Source organism: Ovis canadensis, chromosome 25 (genome assembly GCF_042477335.2).
Source record: "Ovis canadensis isolate MfBH-ARS-UI-01 breed Bighorn chromosome 25, ARS-UI_OviCan_v2, whole genome shotgun sequence".
NCBI classification, from domain to species: domain Eukaryota; kingdom Metazoa; phylum Chordata; class Mammalia; order Artiodactyla; family Bovidae; genus Ovis; species Ovis canadensis.
In genome coordinates, this window is record NC_091269.1 from 25741112 (window position 1) to 25754839 (window position 13728).

Consider the following 13728-nt stretch of genomic DNA (forward strand, 5'->3'; position numbering starts at 1 on the left):
TTCTTCTCATATACAAAAAAGGGAGACCTCAGCCAAGAAACATAACAGATAATTTAAATAATATACTAAAATTTTTGGTCTGCTGGGTGTGTGTATGTGTGTGTGCGCGTGCTGAGTGTGTGTGTGTGCTGAGTGTGTGTGTATGCTGAGTGTGTGCTGGGTGTGTGTATGCTGGGTGTGTGTGTATGTGCGCTGGGTATCTGTATGTGTGCTGGGTGTGTGTGTGTGTGTTAGGTGTGTGTGTGTGTGTGTGCTGCGCAGCTTGTGGAATCTGAAGTTTCCCAACTGGATCTGGGCCCTCAGAATTCCTTTCTGGTCATTTTTGTGGATCAATCTATGTGATAGTCCATAAATTACCTTATTTTAAAATATTTTTACACTTCTGGATGACATCTGTAGAAAGGTAAAATATTGCTTAAATATTAGATGAAATTTGTTTCAAAATTAAAAGCATTCTTGATTCAAAAACAGTTTTCCCTAGAGTATGTACATAATATAAAACAAAGGAATGATGTTAAATTCACAAAATAGAGCCCCAAACAGTCCTTTCTGTCAGACATAAACATTAGTAAGCAGAATTTTTACATACTTAAACAACTTTTATTTGTAAATGAAATCGTGTTACATACTGATATTTCATGAGAGTTTTTTCATTCAATACATGATGATGATATCTAGTACATATATGTGTGCATCTGTTAGTCACTTCAGTTCAGTTCAGTCGCTCAGTTGTGTCCGACTCTCCACGACCCCATGAACCGCAGCATGTCAGGCCTCCCTGTCCGTCACCAACTCCCGGAGTTCACTCAGGCTCACATCCATCGAGTCCGTGATGCCATCCAGCCATCTCATCCTCGGTCGTCCCCTTCTCCTGAAGACAATCCCTCCCAGCATCAGAGTCTTTTCCAATGAGTCAACTCTTCTCATGAGGTGGCCAAAGTACTGGAGTTTCAGCTTTAGCATCATTCCTTCCAAAGAAATCCCAGGGCTGATCTCCTTCAGAATGGACTGGTTGGATCTCCTTGCAGTCCAAGGGACCCTCAAGAGTCTTCTCCAACACCACAGTTCAAAAGCATCAATTCTTTGGCGCTCAGCCTTCTTCACAGTCCAACGCTCACATCCATACCTGACCACAGGAAAAACCATAGCCTTGACTAGACGGACCTTAGTTGGCAAAGTGATGTCTCTGCTTTTGAATATGCTATCTAGGTTGGTCATAACTTTCCTTCCAAGGAGTAAGCGTCTTTTAATTTCATGGCTGCAATCACCATCTGCAGTGATTTTGGAGCCCCACAAAAATAAAGTCTGACACTGTTTCCACTGTTTCCCCATCTATTTCCCATGAAGTGATGGGACTGGATGCCATGATCTTGGTTTTCTGAATGTTGAGCTTTAAGTCAACTTTTTCACTCTCTTCTTTCACCAAGAGACTTTTTAGTTCTTCTTCACTTTCTACCATAAGGGTGGTATCATCTGCATATCTCAGGTTATTGATATTTCTCCCAGCAATCTTGATTCCAGCCTGTGTTTCTTCCAGTCCAGCGTTTCTCATGATGTACTCTGCATAGAAGTTAAATAAGCAGGGTGACAATATACAGCCTTCACGTACTCCTTTTCCTATTTGGAACCAGTCTGTTGTTCCATGTCCAGTTCTAACTGTTGCTTCCTGGCCTGCATACAGATTTCTCAAGAGTCACTTAGTTGTGTCCAACTCTTTACGACTCCATGGACTGTAGCTGGCCAGGCTCCTCTCATGGGATTCTCCAGGCAAGAATAGTGGAATGGGTTGCCATTTCCTTCTCCAGGGGATCTTCCCGACCCAGGGATCAAACCTGGGTCTCCTGTGTTGCAGGCGGATTCTTTACCATCTGAGATACAGGGAAGTCTTACTGATTACTAAGTGATTATTATTAGTAATAGTAATTTATATAAACCTTTTAAGGATATGAATTCATTTCACCTTTGAAACAACTCTGCGGGCTTCCCTGGTGGCTCAGACAGTCTACCTGCAGTGCTAAAGATCTGGGTTAGATCCCCGAGTTGAGAAGATCCCCTTGGAAAGGAAATGGCAACCCACTCCAGTATTCTTGCCTGGAAAATCCCATGGACGGAGGAGCCTGGCAGGCTACAGTCCACGGGGTCGCAGAGTCGCACATCACTGAGTGACTTCACTTTCTTTCAAACTAAACTCTTAAGAGACAGGGAATACTATTACCGCAATTTTACAGATGAGAAAATTAAGGTACGAAAAGACTGAGCATGCTGCCCAAAGTCACACAGCAAGGAAGTGGCAGAAGCAGGATTCAAACCCATGCTATTGTGCTTCACTGTTCACACTTAAGATCTCTGTTGTTTTTTGGCCACACCTCGAGACACGCTGGATCTCAGTTCCCTGACCAGGCATTGAACCCTTGCCCCCTCCAATGGAAGTATGGAGTCTTAACCACTGGACCAACAGGAAAGTTTCCACTGTTCACACTCTCAACCCAGCCACACTTCCACTCTTAAGAGACAGAAAAGTGGAAAATCTTTGCTAATAAAAGTAATTTCACATTAAATATACACCCATACCTCACTATTTCAACATTATCAATCACAGTTAATTAAGAGTTGACTATAAAGCTATGGGAAGACTATAATGATCAATGATAGATAAAATTTTAATTCACAGTTGAAATTATTAATTTTCAACTGGATATCAAAATATTTAACTTGTAAGTGCTTCAGTGAATATGTTATGGCAAATAATAGCCCTCTGAAAACCTGAAAACAGTATCAGATCACAATAACATTTATTAATCACAATAGGACTCTTCTAAACTGATAATGTCATTGTACATTTTTCACTTGTTTTTCTTTCTGGCTAGAATACTCAAATTTTAAATGTTACACAAAGAAGAGTAAATAATAATCACAACCTCAGTATCCTAAAAATAATCAAGTCACCAGCAAGCTACATCACATGTGAGAGAAACTGTCACCTATTAATTGAGCAACATTTTCTAAAAGATTCAAAGAAGGAAGAAAAAGAAATGCATGGCCCAAATCATTAGCAGCAAAATAATCAATATTAAATATTTTTTCAATGCAAGGATTTGTCTTTTCATTTCCTCCCTCAAATAAGTCCTTATTCATTTCCTGTTAAAATTTATTTGGAAAATTAACTGTGATACTCTAAACAAGAAAGAGTCTGAATGGGAAAAGGACTATGCCACATGGGAGAGTTCAAGTCCTGGTCCTTTCCTTCCTGTGTTTCTTGGATTAGTTACTGTCTCAGAGGCCAATTTCCCCAATTTTTAATAGGGATAAAAATAATACCTACCTTTATGAGTTTGCTATCAGGCTGAAACTAAGCTATATGAGAGAGCATGTTTACCTAATTTTTATTGCCAAAGCTTAGTCACTATTAGATTTAATACCTGACTCTATATTTTGAATGAAAGCATTCACTTCCATTTAAAAGTTTCAATAATTCAACTAAATATTTTTCATACCTACTCTGATAATACTTAGCTCAGGCACATTAATATTTTAAAAATTTTATCCAAGTAAAATATTCAAAACTGTTTTTAAACAATTTAACCTCCAATAGAATAAATTAAAAACTACTTTTTCCTGCCGCATCCTTTCCCATTTTCTTCTGCAGAGACAACTGCTTTTAACTCTTTCAGCTCTGACGGTTAAAACCTCATCGGTAAGTAATATACCGATAGTATATAATAATAGTAATATAATTTATAGTCATAATACCACTATATTTATATATTTAAGATGCTATTCTATCGATTTCCCATTGTTATAAGGACTTCACTTTTACATTTAAGTAACTTCTCTACCCTCCATCCTACTAACGCAGTGTTTCTTTCTAATATAATTTTTTGAGAGGAGTAACTAAATGCCTTTGCTATTTTTTCCCATCTGTTACCACTGTTACCTCTAATTTCCCCCTAATGTTCCATCATATGTGATGACAAGTCCTCCCTTTAAGAGCAAGTTTCCCGTCTCCACTCTCCTGTCTACGGATCACCAGCACCTGGTGTTACCACTGGGGAGTCTGATGCCTGCCATTCTGCTTCTCAGTCCTTAGCAGTAAACTGTTTTTTCTTTCTGGAACTGTTAGAAGATTGTTTATCTCTGATGACCTGAAGTTTCATGACTCCTTGATCCTGTGATCCCTTTTAATTTAAAGCCTTTAAGAGCCTAAGCATATTTCATCAAAAGTCATTTGTTAAATATGTATAGTATGTGTCACAACAGTAAGAAGACATAAGAACAAGTAAGATAGTTCGGTTGTCAGGAGGATTTAAATTATTAGGAAGCAAGAGCAAACATGACAATGATAATAACAGGTGAAATATTGTCTATGACATTAGATAAATTCAAAGAATTTAGAGGATTCAGCGGAGAAGAAAACATGTCTGTCAACCCACGGATCAAGCCCAGGCCTCCCACATTGTAGGCGGATTCTTACCAGCTGAGCCACCAGGGAAGCCCAAGGAAAGAGAGGGGAGGCACAAAATGGTTCACAGAAAGGTTGGGCATTTCTGGCTGAGAACTGAAGAATGAGTGAGCCAGTGGCATGGAAGGGTGGCATTTAGGACAGGAAAAAAAACAGCATGAATAAAAAACACAGTATCAGGAAAAGAGAGGGTGTATTACTCAGGATACTCAGGAAATATTGACTAAATCCATTTTGACACTGGCATAAGATACACGTAAGGAGAACTGGGAGGCAGATAAATAATATAGCTAAGGCTGGCTGAGCATGGAGAACCTCAAGCACCCATGCCAAGGAGAGTCTGAAGTTACTTTTAGATTCAGTTAGCACTTAAATTTAAAATTACAATTTAAAATTAACAACTATAAAACAACACTAGAAGGAGAAATGAATTCAGGTTCAACTAACAGTTATGAAAATGGACTTACATATGATTAGATCTTCTTCCTCTATTTGTTTTCTTTCCTATGACGGGAGTGCCAAAATGTTCAGGGTTGGTGAGTGGGAGCTGGTCTAATGTCTGTGGGTAGGAACATAAACCCATCAAAAGTTATTAAGTTGCAAGTTCTTTTTTTCCTGTTTAAATCAAATCAATTTAAAAATATCTTTAGATTTTTAGATTTAAAACTTCCCAAGGAAGACAAAAATACAACTTTCCTAAAGATTCAAAACTTTTACTTCAAAGATTAGAAGATGAATGAGCTCATAAACTGGAAAAAAGTGAAAAGAAATTTAGTGTTCTCTCTAGATAATTTCATTATCTACTTGAGGGTTGACAGACTTTTAAGAGTGATTAAAATATAAAACAAAACAAATACAGCTCAGTGGAAACACAGATTTGAGAGATGAGAAATCTATGTGTAAGTACCTAATCCCTAGATTGAGGCCAACTGTATCTCAAAATTTTCTTTGCATACAGGGAATTATAACCTACAAAATAGAATTCTTAATAAGTAATGGAAACTAAATTATCAGGATAACCATCAACTGCCTGAAAAAAGGGCTTCAGATAGGCGATATTATGACTCTACGAACATTTTCTGTAACAACCCTCCGCCCTACACCCCAATCCCCCTGCACTTCGTAGGATCTTATTTCCCAAATAAGGGATCAAACGCAGGCCCTGGCAGTGAAAGCACCAAGTCCTCATCACTGGACCTCCAGGGAATTCCTGCAACAAATCCTACTTTTAAAGAAAATGTAAAAATTAGTTTTTCTAAAGTTAGTACTTTTATTTTCCCTTTCTTTTTAATACAGCAACTCCAATACTTGCTATGAAGACAATAATCAATAAGTGAACACTCCCTTCTTGTTATCAACTGGCAATTCATGTCTCTTACCTTGCTCAAAAAAAAAAAAAACTGATTTCCAGGGAAGGAACTGGTTGTTGGTTAAAAGCACAGTGAAAAAAGGGATTTTGAAATTCTGTTTCTCCATATCAGAGACTTCTTGGATTGTTTTGTGTCATTAATTCCTTAAAAGGTTTCTATATCTAAAAAGTTAAAGTATCAATCTGAAGATGCTATCCCAACTGACTTAATTCTGAGTATCATTTTGATAATAATCAAACTTTTTTAGCATCTTAAAGATTTTCCAGTTACTGTTCCTTTTATCCCTCCCAACAGAATCACTGCTATTTCAGATACTTTTATGAACACAAGGGGAACAAAAGATCCCAGGAAAACTGTCACAGCAGAAGTGGGGGCAAGGAACTAGTTATGATAAAAACGTCTCAAAGTTACAAACAAGAATGTTATATGAAAGGGTGTCCATTACTTTAAAGATCAGATATTTAAATATAAACTAATGCCAATATTTAAAAGAAAAATTTTAACTTTTATTCTTAAAACTGAGATAATTTTGTTGAAACAGTGTACTAAAACATGAAAGAAGGAGGCATATTAATTTATTTTACATAATTTGTTAGAATATGTAAATATGTTTAAGGTACACACACACACACGTGATAGTTGCTCAGTTGTGTCCAACTCTTTGTGACCCTGTGGACTATAGCCTGCTAGGTTCCTCTGTCCATGGATTTCTCCAAGCAATAATACTGGAGTGGGTTGCCATTTCCTTCTCCAGGGATACACACACACACACACACACACACGTGTCCAACAATGAAGAATACAGCATAGGAAAAAGGCATTAGCCACAAAGCATTAAATAAAAACTGATTTCTTGAAAAGACAGACAAAAATCATAACTTTTATATGGCTAAAAATATAAATCTTTCAAATGTAGCTTGTTAAGTTGGGCATTTAAAAAAATATTTGAAGGCAAAAGCTTGCCCAAATACAATAATATGCCAGACAAATCTTTTCAGAAGTAACCTGTCATTAACTCCTAATTGTACTTCCCAAGTGTGAATATTTCAAAGCACTCTATTTGGTAAATAGGAAAAATAAACTATTTTGGCTCAGTTTCTTCTAAGCTAACAAAAGAATTAAATGCCCCTCCCCTAAGATTAAGGCCACTCTCTTAAAAGTAGAGAAAGTTCCCCTGGAGAAGGGAAAGGCTACCCACTCTAGTATTCTGGCCTGAAGAATTCTACAAACTGTATAGGCCATGGGGTTGCAAAGAGTTGGAAATCACTGAGCAACTTTAACTAGCAGCTTTCTATTTTATTTCTATTTTAAGTATTGGCTAGTTATTTTACTTGGTTTAAGAAAGAAAATATCCAGAATTTCTGAAAAGTTATCTAGGAATCACATATAGGAATTCCCAGATAAACCACAATCTCTCCCTAGTATTTAAAAAAGAATTAGAACAATAAGAAGTAATTATCTTATTGCTAAAAGCAGGCCTGTGTCCCTGGCCTCAATCCTGGAAAGCAGGAGCACTTTTATTTCACTTCACAGAAAAGAGCAAAGGATGGTCAGAGTTAAGAGGGCTTGTCTGGTAGCTCAGTAGTAAAGAATCTGCCTGCCTGTGCAGGAGACGTGGGTTCGATCCCAGGTCAGGAATTGGAGAAGGAAATGGCTACCCACTCCAGTATTCTTGCCTGGAAAATTCAACAGGCAGAGGAACCTGGCAGGCTACAGTCCATGGGGTAGCAAGAGAGTCAGACACGACTTCAGTTCAGTCATTCAGTCGTGTCCGACTCTTTGTGACCCCATGGACTGCAGCACACCAGGCTTCCCTGTCCATCACCAACTCCCCAAGCTTGCCCAAGCTCATGTCCATTGAGTCAGTGATGCCATCCAACCATCTCATCCTCTGTCGTCCCCTTCTCCTGCCTTCAGACATGTCTTAGCAACTAAACAACTACAACAAATACTTGTAGAGCAAAACCAGAGACTCCTGGCTATATTAAAGGCTGAGGAAAATTCCACAGGCCTAGGAGCCCTGTTATCTAAAATGGGCTGCAGGAAATATGGAGCTAGGATTTCATCTAAACTTTCCTCAGAGTTTTCAACTGCATGAGTAACTGCACAAAGAGAATGCCAGCTGATAAAACTACTTTGAAATATTATTCAAATTACCACTCTAACAGATGCCAAGGATAAATCCCATGTCTATCTAACTTATCCATGTACCTAGTATAGCACCAGCATATGGCAATGGGTAAGGAATAATATACCAATATTCTAATATCCTCTAGCAAAACATGAAATTTAACATGTAGAGATACACAGAGTAAAATTGATCCCTCCTGAAATTAAGGTGGATACACTGAGCTACTAGATACCACTGCTTCGGCCTTCATACCACAACTATATTATAAACTATCCCAATTTAAAATTCTCCTGGCAAAGACAAAATTAGTTCCTTAAGATACTTCACTGGAATAAATAAATAAGACATATACATACCTTCGCTTAGGTGAAAAATCAAGTGTTCAAGTTCTCATACTCATTAAATCACTATAATTATCACATATTCTAAGGAAAATGAAATTATTTCTAAGAACTCCATAAACTCAGAATTCTGTTAATGTCATCAGTGAAAGAAGCCAAATTTACAAGAAGCCAAATTTACTGTACTTGTTCCGAAGTTATATGTGTTTCCGATCTTTAAACCTTAACAATTAATTCACCAAATGGTTAGTGAAGGCTTCTGTGCAGAAAACACTACTAGGAAAAGGAGAGCTCATCAAAATGACAAGAATTTGGCTATTACAGCAAAACAGCTTACAATTTTAAAGAGAAAATGATAAAAGTAACAAGAAAAGACCATAAAAACAAAGTAAGAGAAGTGGAAAAGGATCAAAGGATACTGAGATCAAATTTGGTTAGAGAGCTCCTGAAAGACATCATGAAGGAGGAAGCATTTCTCACGGTCTTGAGAGGAACGGGGCTCAGAAGAAACAAAGAAAAGGAAGTATGAACCATAATCTGAAAATCTTACAAAGGAGAAGTACAGCGAAATAATGAAGCATGAGACTGAAACAGTAGGCCAGAATTACTACAGAGAATCTGTCCCAAATTCAGAATTGAAATGGGAAGTCAATCATTTAAGGAAAAGGAAAAATAACAACAATAAAAAATAAAGTCTAATAATTTAACAGAAATATTAAAATTCCCCACAATAACATCATTCTAAACAGTTATTAGAAAAAAGAAATCTTGGTTTGGTCACACTGTATATTAACTAATATTTATAGTGTTACAGAATATAACACAATTTGTAACAATGTACCCAGTAAAAAAAATTTGAATTGCAAGTTATTGATTTTCAAAACTGTGTGAAGCCTGCAGGCTTATTAAAAAACATCTTTCAATTTTAGAGCATGATTTTGGTACTATGGAGTCCTGGTTTGAGAAATGGTTCTGACCATCAATTTCATCAACTGTAAGCTAAAAACAAGCACTGTATCTCTTTCATAATGCTGTAAATGTGAGGACATATGCAGAGCACTAAGCAAAGTCCCTGGCAGATACGGGCACTTCAGTTATTCATCCAAGTAACATTTATTCAGCTCCTGCTCTGTGCCAGGCACTGCTGCAGGAACTGGGAACAAGGTGGTGAAGAAGACACACGAAATCTCTGCCACTGAGACACACTGCAGTAAGGAAGGCAGACAGTCAATAACCACATAAACACAGTGGTGAGAAAGATGTGTGCTATGAAGAAGACTAAATTAACCCAGGAGATTATGAGGCATGGAAGCGCCCACTTCAGAAAGGGCAGCCAGGCAAGGCTTCTCCAGACAGAGGCTGTAACAGAAGTCAGCTGCCGGCGGCAGCAGCAGTTAGCAGGTGCTTGCAGTCGTCAGAGTACTTAGGAGGTCCCTTTAGCAGTGATGATGGGGTTCAAAGGTTACAAGTGAGGAACCTCTAGTCTGTAATTATTTATAAATTAAAGGACTCTATAAGTCACCTAAGGATAATGAACAGTTTCACTGCATTTTCTTCATGGACAAATGCTAATTGCTAAAATACATTAAAAAAAAAAAGAGTATACAGAACCTGGTAACTCAAACACAAGGCCTTAAAGTTTTCTCAGACTACATGCTAATACTTTTATATATTAATGAATTTTCCTGATTAACAAGTAAGTTGCTTGAATAAGAAAGCAAAACTTTGCCACCCCCAATACAAAATACGACATGTTTGTTCATTAAGTGATTACTTACTTCACTCTCGGCAAAATGCCTCTCTCCTTTCAGGCACAGTGAAGATCGTCTCAACGTTTTCTCATCACCATCATCAAAAACTGCGAGAAGTGGTAGAAAAGGAAACTACTGAAGGGATTTTCAAAGATTAACAAAATGACATAAGTTATCATTTAATTTTATCAGTGTAAAGAGAGCTACTGCTTTAAAAGATTAGATGTGACATTAAGTATACATTTTAAGTTTTCTAACAAACAACTTCAAATGCAGAGTATCCAATTCCTTGGGAAAAAAAATAATATAATGAAGACATCTTCCCTGGCACAGAAAACACCAAATGAAAAGAAGTTAGTATTTCAGAAAGAAAACTTTTAAATGCTGATTAACCCTTCTCAATAGTGTAGAGAAACAGCAAGTTTTTCTACTGGTAAATGCTAACAAATTTAAGAAACAAAAAACAAGAGTATAAATTTATATATTCAGACTGCCCCTATAAATTACTCTAATCCCAATCTCAGCACTACTAACATCTGGGGACAGATGAAACAGGAAAGCCTTCTTAAACAAGATTCAAACTAAAACTACAAAGGAAAAGGCAACCACAGGAAAACTGTCATATGGAAACTGGCAGCAGAGGTAGGAGTAAAGCAATAGAAGAATACTTGCAACTGAAGAGGAAAAGGGTTAACAATCCCTTTGTATATTTAAATATATAAACTCATATCCTAAAAATAAGATGATAACCTTTCCAAGAGGAAAAGATGGGACTGGGAAGACACTATACGTTGGCAATTCAAAAGAAGAGAAAACACAACAGAAATAATGTTCCTTTCAATAAATATATGAAAATATGTCCAATCTCACTACTAATCATGGGAGAAGCAAATTAAAACAAAATTGAGATATTGTTTTGCGTCCAGATGGGCACAAATTTAAAAATACTAGTAACATCAAATTTGACAAGGGTTGGGAAAACAAGTACATTCACACACTACTGTTTATGGGAGTGTAAATTAATAGTCTTTTAGGAAAGTGGTTTTCATAACTTACTAAAGTTTTAAAAGGACTTTCCCTTCAATCTATGCCTAGTTCTCAATGCACACACTAGGGAAATGCTACAATAATGTCCATGTACCAAAGACATCCAATCCATAATATAGTAATTTACTATATAACACCAAGAAAACTGGCAATCATCAGCATGAATATTAGTTTTAAAAATTTATCTGTTGCATGACAACATGAATTTACTGAACGCTACTGAAATGCACACTCAAAAATGGTTAAGATAAAAAAAATATTCTAAAATACACTCTGAAGTGAAAAGCTAGAAATCCACTGTATAATATATACACTAAGTTCAAATTATAAATTATGTACATATTTATGAAATAAAGATTTTAAAGATCTGAAAAGATAAAAACTATTAACAGTAGTAACAACTGTGGCAACTAAGAGAGGAAGTAAATCAAGAAAAAGCTCTGCCTGATTTGTATTATCATTGAAAATACATTTTAAGAAGAATATGTATTCCCTTACCTACAGTGTACCAACTAGCATCTGTTAACTTATTGATTACAGCTTCCTGATATGCACCATCAAGATTCTTCACTTCCACAATAGCCCCAACCTAAAGCATTAAAAAAAAAAAAAAGTTAGAAAAACTTAAGAGAAATGAACAAACTAAAAACTGGCTTTTTTTTTGACAAATTGATTTTGTGATGGTGAAGAATAAAGTAACTACTGATTTGTCTTAAAGTGCCAGCAATTTTACTCACAATTGTTTCTGTATCATCAGTGAAAATATCAACATAATGAAAAAAGCAAGTAATATCTAAATATTATTATGAAAATATATAGTTTTGTCCTTACAACCTCTCTGAGGGAACTCTCACGGGTCTGGGGATCCCTATCTATGAAACTGCGTATCTTCGCCTCATATTACAACTCTTCTTTAAAAGATGCTGGGGAGAAATTAACAAATAATTCGGAGGTTCTCCTAAGTTACAGTGTACCAATAATGAAAATCATTCAAAATATTTTCACCTGATCAAGAAAATGCTGATAATTTATATGGTTTATAAATGTATATGGTCTTTATAAGTATGTGTGTGCATGTGTACACACATCATACTAAAACACTTCTACACAGCAAAAGAAATTGTCAACAATTTGAAAAGGCTACCTACGAAATGAGAGAAAATACATTTGCAAATCACGTATCTGGTAAGGAGTTAAAAACCAAAATATATAAAGAATTCATACAATGCAACAAAATAAAGAAGAATCAAACAATCCAATTGAAAAATCGGCAAAGGTTCTCATTCCATACACAAAAATAAACTCAAAATGGATTCAAGACTTGCATGTAAAACTGGAAACCATAAACCTGCTAGAAGAAAACATACGCAGAGCACTCCTGGACATAACACATAGCAGTATGTTTTTTTGGATCTGTCTTCTAAGGCAAAGGAAGCAGAAGCAAAAATTAATAAATGGGACCTAATTAAACTTAAAAGCTTTTGCATAGTAAAGGAAATCATTGACAAAACAAAAATAGAATCTACTGAATGGGAGAAAATACTTGCAAATGATGCAAATGACAAGGAGTTAAAATCTAAAATATATAAACAGCTCACAAAATTAATATCCAGAAAAGCAAAAAGTTCCATTTAAAAAATGAGCAGAAGGCCTGAACAGACATTTTTTCAAAGATGACATACAGACAGCAAACAGGTACATGGAAATATGCTCAGTATCACTAATCAACAGAGAAAGGCAAATTAAACCCACAATTAGGTATCTCCTGACACCTACTGAGAATGGCTTATTATCATCAGAAGACAAGAAATAAAAGTGCTGACCAGGATGTGGAGAAGGAAGCCTTTGTGCACCACTGGTTGGGATGTAAACTGGTACAGCACTATGGAAAGCAGAATAGAGGGTCTTCAAAAAAATAAACAGACAACTATCACATAATCTAATAATTTCACTCATGGATATTTATCTGAAGGAAATGAAAACACTAATTTGAAAGGATATACGCACCCCCCCCAAGTTCACTGAACCATTATTTACAATAGCAAAGATATGAAAAGAAGCTGAGTATCCATCAATGGATGCTAAAGATATGTGTGTGCACACACACATGCTCACATAAATCAGCCATTAAGAAGAATGAAATCTTGTCATCTGCAACAACATGGGCAGACAGAGGGCATTATGCCACGTGAAATTAGTCATACAGAAAAAGACAATTACCATATGATATCACTTATACGTGAAGTCTAAAAAACAAACAAAAAGCCAACTTTATAAGATACAGAGAATAAGATCGAAAATAAAGGCTAATTCTTAAAAGTCCTCACCCCAAGAAAAAAATTTTTTTAACAACTGTGTGTGCTAAGTTGCTTCATACAGTAGTGACCAACTCTTTGCGACCCTATGCACTGTAGCCCTCCAGACTCCTCTGTCTATGGAATTCTCTAGGCAAGAATACTGGACTGGGTTGCTATGCCCTCCTCCAGGGGATCTTCACCCAGGGATCAAACCCGAGACTCTTCCATCTCCTGCACTGGCAGATGGATTCTTTACTGCTAGCACCATCTGGGAAGCCCCTTTGCAACCATGTATGGTGACAAATGTTAACTTGGTGATCTACAAATATTGA

General features: G+C 36.5%; 1 protein-coding gene across 6 annotated transcripts in view; it reads right to left on the reverse strand.

Moving 5' to 3' along the window:
• Nucleotides 1–13728, reverse strand: part of ARID4B (AT-rich interaction domain 4B) — a 140085-nt gene that overhangs the window by 63877 nt on the left and 62480 nt on the right. For all 6 annotated transcript variants that reach the window (XM_069571575.1, XM_069571577.1, XM_069571573.1 and 3 more), the window contains exons 5-7: nucleotides 11598–11688; nucleotides 10080–10159; nucleotides 4927–5018 (exon numbers count right to left, since the gene is read on the reverse strand). In XM_069571575.1, coding sequence (XP_069427676.1) covers nucleotides 4927–5018; nucleotides 10080–10159; nucleotides 11598–11688 — 263 coding nt within the window. The remainder of the gene's footprint in view (nucleotides 1–4926; nucleotides 5019–10079; nucleotides 10160–11597; nucleotides 11689–13728) is intronic.